We start from the raw sequence: 7,444 nt of genomic DNA on the forward strand, positions 1-7,444 counted from the left end.
AACCAAAGAACCCTACTAGGTCCAGCTAAGAATCTAAGGAAGACAGTCCTTTGTAATCCATCTCCAGATATGTGAACCTGAACTGTAGGTGTTATTGGTCTTTGGTTTGACAGTATTTTTATTGTTTGCCCTCATTTCCCCATATTCTTGATCTGTTTCAGAACCTACTTGGTACTCTGACCACAAATCTAACCCAGCCACAGTGGCTTAGAAAGGATCAGGATCAAGCAGATATGTGATTGTCAAAGAGCACAGAGTTTGATGACCCACAGCTGGCAAGGGTATGGTGAAGTAGGCATGCATACATTATTTATGGGAGGTTAATCTGGTAGTACTTCTTTGGATGGTAATTTGGCAATGGCTATTAAATATAAAATTGATCCAGTAATTCCATTTCTAGGAATTTATCCTGCAGATCTACTTACACATGTGCACAAAAATGTATGCACCTAAGTAATCACTGTAGAATAGCTTATAGTTACAGTAAATAAGAACCAATATACATGCTCATTAAAGGTATAATGAATAAAGTATGTGCCAATCATACAGGGAAATATATACAATTAAAATTAATTAGGTAGATAGGTATAAGAAAATATCTCTAAGATTTTGTGATAAATGGCACATTTATATAAAAATTGCATACACACATACATATATGCTTATATATGTATTGACTATACAAACACAAAATATACTGCTTGTGATCTATGGGCAGGAGATCAGGGATCCTAGGGTATGAGACTTACTTTTCACCTTACACTTTTTATACAGTTTGACTTGTTTGGTCATGTGCATGTATTACTTATCTCGAATAAAACAAAACTAAAGACCAAGTCTTGATAGACATAGTTTAAAATATTAGGAATATGTGCATATCTAAAATGGTATACACATGTGCCTTTTTTTCACATGGGAAGTAACACAAAGACATACACAAATACACAGCATATGTGAGTAGGTAGCTATAAACACAACATGTACTTTTTTTTGTAAATAAAGTTTTTTAAATCATCTTAAAAACATAAGATACCAAATTGTCCCAACCTATAGCATGTATATTTTGATAAGGCATTCAAGATGTTATTTCATCTTTTCACCCATGATAGTAGCATAAGTTTGCTTTTCAAAAACAAATATACAGAGTAATGTGTGCATAGCTGATGTTTCAGTTTCATCTGGTCTCTTGGAAGATTTTGACTTTGATAAATATATTCCTAGAAGACAATTAAGAAAAAAATAGATATGTAAGCATTTAAAAACCTTAGCCTAGTTCTTAATTGCTAAAATGCTAAACAAGTTTTATTTTTTCTGCAATCCATCACATACACAATCCTGATAAAAGAAATACCTATGTATATAATAAAAAAAATTGTCAACAACATCTACATTGAGCACAACAGCGGGCCTTTCTGTATAAATGGCTGCCTGGATAGTGTTACCTAAACTTTAAAGAAATGTTTACCCCAAAAAGAACTTCCCTGATTGTCCTGCCATGTATAGGCCAGTTTTGATTAGCTATGGAAATCTGTAGCATAAATGATACCCAGGAAAGCAGGCTGTGTTATAGCAGCTTTAAACAAGAAGGCTGAGGACCTGGGGCTAAATTTTACTGAATAAAATTTACTGAATAAAATAAAATTACTAATCAAAATTGTGATTAATAGGATGAACACTATTCTAAGATTTCTTGACGAAGAAAACATACTCTTAAATATTTTATGTACCAAAAATATACAAACAACAAACAACCAGGTTCCAAATCCAAATGAAACAGGCCCCAAATGGTGGCAATCCAGATCTTAAAATGCATTTTCTAGAGCAGAGCTATATACCTGTTCTCTTATATATATGAAGGGTAGTTCTTCCAACCAGCCCCAAAGATACTTTTTAGCATACATTTTCCCAAAATACCATACATCTGAAATGTGTAGAAGACCTGAACATACTGTTGAAATATTGGTAAAAAAAGTATTGAATTGTAGGGGGTACCACCTCTACAACAGCCCAAAGAAAGAGCATATGTCAATCACTCAGAGAACACAATTAAAGATTAGACAAAATTCTTTGTAAGAGGAGGCAAAAAACATGGTGGTGTTGGGAGAGGTACAGAAAAATCTTAAAGCCAACTTTCGATTGCCCAAAGATCACCTTTGATTTCTCTCTCTCTTTCTCTCTCTGCCTAATACACTAAACACAGGTAAGCTGGGCACTTTCAACCTAGAAGACAAATGCCACAGTGAGTTAAAAAGCACAAAGCACAGCGTGAAAAAGAAAGTGAGAGGGGACTGGAAAGTAAATCTGGGCACTTTGAGAATACATTGGCCATCTTTAGCTCCAGAGGCCTGCGTAGTTCCCGTGGAGGCCTGAAGGGAGAGGCCCTCCAGCCACGAAGAGCTTCATCTCAGGCCAGTTGTAGCAGTGGGTGTAGAGCGCGTTGGGGAACTCCCCTATACCGCCAAAGTAGTTCACCCACAGGTCATCGTGGTTGAGCCAGCCTCTGCCACAGGTGAGCTTGAGCTTCCTTCCTGAGGGCCCAGGACAGGAGTCTGGGCTGCCCGACGCCCTCTCCTCCAGGAACTTCTGGGCACGGATGTCATAGAAGAGCAGGGAGCCATGGCCTGTGCCCACGGTGATGATGTGCTGGTAGAAACTCAGCGAACGCACCCCTGTGCCGCCCTCTCGGGAGCACAGGGGCCGGATATTCTGCTGGCGTTGGCGTGGATCTAGGAAGGAGACATGGGACTGGGAACCCACTGCATACAGGGACAACTCTTCGCAGTAGGTCAGGCACACATTCTCTCGGCAGTAGGGCAGCCTAATGGACAGCAGCCTAGACAGAGTGCTCCGGGCTTTCCACAGGTGGAAGTAGCCGTCCAGGGACACGGCTCCCAGCTCCTGGTTCTTGCCACTAAAGGCCAAGGCCCGCACCTTGCGGTTACTGGGGCTGGTGCTGGACCTGGGGATGGTCTCCATGTCCCTCGGACGGATGTGGGCGTACACAGGAAGCCCCGCGTCATTGTGCCAGGCGATGCTGCCATTGAACATGTCGGGGTCCAGCCGCCACAGAGCCACAGTGCCGTCGCGGGAGCCGCTCACAGCCACTGTATCGTTCATCCAGGCGATGGTGAAGATCCAGTCCTTATGGCCGTGGCGGTCGCCCAGGCACACGGGGTCCAGGGTGGGCAGCCGGTAGACGGCCAGGCTGTTGGGATTCTCTCCTCCGGTGGCCAGAAGCGTCTTGGAGGGATTCAACTCGATGGCGTGGATGCCGCAGCTCGGCTGGGCCCGGGCCAGCCAGGGCCCCCGGTCCCGCATCAGGGGGATGCGCGTGATTTGCCCCGAGTGCACGTCCACCACGAAGAGGGTGTTACATTTGGTGCCGCACACGACCTGCCTGGCGTTCAGCCACTGCGACGCGAACACCTTGTTGAGGGTGCCCAGGGCCAGCTCGCGCTCCCTCAAGAGTTCGGGCAGCTTCTGCACCGCGTAGCCGCGCAGTTCGCCCTTGGAGCCCGACAGCCCGGCGCCGCCCCGCGCGCCCACCTCGCGGTCCTTGAGGTAGTGCACCAGCGAGCGCCGCGTCGCCGGCCGCTTCTGCTTCTTAGGCAGCAGCGGCCCCTCTGCGTCCGCCGCCGAGCCCTGAGACGACGAGCTCTCGGCGGGCGCTTTCCGCTTCCTGCTACCTGTTTGCTGCGGGGCCATGGTGGGCGGCGGGCGAGTGGCCGCGGCGGCGGCGGCACGGCGGCGGCGGCGGCGGCGGCGCGTGGCACCCGTGTTGGCCGTGGTGGCGGCGGGGACCGCGGCGCCTCCGCGTCAGCCGGGAACGCGGGCTCTCAGGGGGCAGGCTCGACCGCAGGGCGCGGAGCCTACCGAGTCCGGGACGCGGCGGCGGCGGCGAGGGAAGCGAGAGCGGCGGGCGGGGCGAAGAACGGGGACCGGAGGGAGCGGGGCGCGGGCGGAGCGCGAGAGGAGTGCGGCGATGAGGGCTCAGGCGGCGGTGGCCGGGATCTAGGCGAGGGCGGGAAGTGCGGCCGGCCGGGCGGCGGGAACGAAGTCTGAGTGGGACAAGGACGACGCAGGGGGAACCGAGTGTGAGGGGGTGGGGGCAGCGGGAGGAGCCGGCTAGGAGCAAACGGGGGGCGCAGGGTAGCACACGCCAGGCTGGGAGGGGTCGGGAGGGGGGCGGGAGGTGGGGAGTGGAGCCCGCGGTGGGGATACTCACCCAGGGCCAGCGCTCCTAGATCCCTGAGCCGAGCCGTCTCCGGAGGACACATCCTAGTGCGCCTGCCCAGGCCCTCTGCTATCCTACTCCAGTCGTTTCACTACCCTCAGGATAGCAAACAACTAGCCTTCTTAAAATCCCTACTTAAATAAAATCTGAAAGGAAAAATAAAGTATGAAGCTAGAAGGAGCTCTAACAATTATATGTCGAAGGAACAAACGTGTGCTTAGTGCAATCCTGGGAGACTCTTTGCAGCAAAGAGAATGGAGATGTTTAGCAGAGGCAGGGAGACCCTCCCCCTTAGGTCTGTCCTTGCAGCTCACCTGCCCCAGCCCTTCCGCTGGGATTCTGTTACAAATTTTCAGTTTTTTTTTTCTTTTTTCTCAAACTGAGGTCCCTCAGTTCCTGCACCAGAATCTGAGGGGGTGTGTTCCAAATGTAGTTGCCTAGGCGCCACTTCCTGCCGGGGGTGGAGTCAGGACCCTGTGATCCAAGGCAGCCTCTGGAACCTAGAGAACTGCGTTTAAGGTGGGGTTGGGGGCTGGGGTAAGACAAGTGTTCCTCCATGGTGTTGAGTTCTCTTGAGCCTCAGGGTGGAACAGTGGAATGGTGTGGGAGAGGTCCAGAAGAAGGATACCTCTTTCCCTGCTCCAGGGAGGAAAGGTTCAGTCCCCACTGTCAGTCCCAGGAGAGTCCCAGGTGCCTGAATTGTCTTGCATGGGAGGCCCCCTGGGGGATTGGGGCAGGGATATACAGATTACTCTAGGCACAGATGGTGAAGAACTTTCCAGAACGAGGTAACCACATAGAACAATGGTGGAGTGTGGGTGTTCAGACTATGGGTTTAGCAGCCTCACGATTTGGATGCTGCATATCTGGCTTTGCAGCTTCAGAGCAACCTATTTGGTTGGCAAGCCTAAATTTAGACGTACTCAATTACACAGTGACACGAGTGGCTGGTAGCTGACACCAACTCTGCATGCAGACACCCCAGTCCTTCTCTCCAAAACCTTGTTTGCTGTGTGGGTGCATGTGGGAAGTTGAATTGCCTTTTCTGACCGAGGGAGAGCTTAGAAGTTACTTTGTTATTGCTTTTCTCCCCCTTCTCCCAGCCCTTTTTGCACCCTCACCTCAAATGCACAAACTCCAAGTACAAAAACCACATGCCCTTTGCACCACCCCCATCCAGCTGCTGCATCCTAGTACCCACTGCTCACCCTTATTCCTCCCTATGTTTAATGCCCTATCCAGAAGCTGAGGGTAGTGGAGAGGGAGTGACTTGACAATGAAAAAAATGTTGACAACTTCATAATTAGAACTGATGTTACTAGAGAATAAATGACAAATTCCTTTAACGTAATCTACCATAATGTGTTTTTTTTAATTACACCTCAGAAAAATGGATACTATATAGTATAAATTCATAACGTACTTTTTACTGTTGTGGTAGAGCAAAATAGGCTGAACATTTTGGGAGATTGATAGATACACATAGGTACAGATTGCTAGATATATATTTTAATTGTGAAAATAATTCCTATAACAATTACTATTTATTGAGAGCCTTTTTGTGTCATTGGCTGGAGGACTGTGCTAAACACTTCAAATGTACATTCAACTTCACAAAAACTTTGTAAGGCAGATTCTACTTTTATAGCCATATTTTAAAATGAGGGCACTGAGGCCCAGAAGAACTAATGACTCCCCTATGGTCGCACAGTTAATAAATGGTAAAGTCATGTTGTGACTTTATGTGTGACTCCAAAGTTTTTACGACTAACAACTGCTCTATATTATTCAATAAATGCAATTTTTCTATTTCCATGTAAACTACCCCTATGATGGAAATTTTACAGACATTACAATCTCATGCACTTATGAAACATAGCCAGAATTCCTAAAATAAATGAATAAACCCTGAATCAACTTATGTACAACACTCCATATGATACGTAAAGGCAAAAATAGAACCTATGAGACATATTTTCTTTCACACAAATTTTTTAATTAATATTTATTAAAAATAATAACAAATGCCTACATTTTTAAAAAAAATAACACTCATATAGACTTGGTATTATGTCTCTCCACTCCTTTGATAATATAATTGCTCAATATTTATGTATGTTTGTAGTCACTGTTCAGATTTCTATTTTGTATTGATAAATGAGGTGTGATAATTTCATCTAGAATACAATACACGAAATACATTTCAATTATGTCTACACTTTCAAATTTCTCAGAGTTTTTTATTTGAAGATGTAAGATTTACAGACCAAAGTCAAATGGTATGGAGAGATTTAGAGTGCTGTATATCAGCTTGCAAATTTGAATCTTTATTTGTATCTGATTGCTTCCATTTTTAGGAAAACACAATGTCTGCTAACACCTAAAGTTATACACAGTACATTTATAGTTAAAGTAATAGATGTAATGGCATAACAAAACTTCAGCTGTCTGCATAGACTTCTGAGCATGAGGGTCTCCATTAGGTATTTTTGTTACCTATGAGGGCCAATGTGTATGAGTGTAAACATCTTGACAATCATTACTGATCTATTTCTGTATTCATCACTGCTTTTTGCTAGTAACATTCCCTGGGATAAATTTGTATTAGCCTCACCTATCTCCCTTATGCCAGAATCCCCTTCATTGGATGGAGTTCTATGTGAGTGGTTTCAGACCATTGTCTCATCCTGTTCTCTAGTTACTTCATATGTTTAAATGTTATTTTTTAATCATATAGTAAAGTTCACAAAGAGTTACATAACATTTCCTGCTTCGTTCATACCACCACATAGTTCTAGGTTTCCGCTAAATGGTTTATAAAACTTGTGTTTGGGGAGCATCTAGGTGGTTCTGTCAGTTGAGTGGCTAACTCTTGATTTCGGCTCAGGTCATGATCCCAGGGTTGTGGAACTGAGCCCCGCGTTGGGCTCCACACTGAGCGTGGAGCCTGCTTAAGATTCTCAATCTCTCTCTCTCTCCCTCTCTCTCTCTGTCCCTCTCCCCCATTCATGCTCTCTCTCTCTCTAAAATAAAAACAGAGAACAAACAAGAAACTTGTGTTTGTCCTGTTGATAAACTAATAGAATAAAAGAGAGAAAGCAAAATGAAATATCAAAAAGAAGATATTTTGAAATCAAATTACTTGAGTGGTGAAACTGATTTGTAATAATGCCACATAACTTGTTTGAAGTTATCCTGTAGATAATCTAG

General features: G+C 45.4%; 1 protein-coding gene across 1 annotated transcript; it reads right to left on the reverse strand.

Annotated features, from left to right (window-relative positions):
* Window positions 1-500: 500 nt before the first annotated feature.
* DCAF12L2 (DDB1 and CUL4 associated factor 12 like 2) lies at window positions 501-4,163 on the reverse strand. The gene has a single exon (XM_058713274.1). It carries the CDS (start codon window positions 3,703-3,705, stop codon window positions 2,332-2,334), a length of 1,374 nt encoding a protein of 457 aa, XP_058569257.1. The 5' UTR covers window positions 3,706-4,163; the 3' UTR covers window positions 501-2,331.
* Window positions 4,164-7,444: the final 3,281 nt, after the last annotated feature.

Source organism: Neofelis nebulosa, chromosome X (assembly GCF_028018385.1).
Source record: "Neofelis nebulosa isolate mNeoNeb1 chromosome X, mNeoNeb1.pri, whole genome shotgun sequence".
Taxonomy (NCBI): Eukaryota; Metazoa; Chordata; class Mammalia; order Carnivora; family Felidae; genus Neofelis; species Neofelis nebulosa.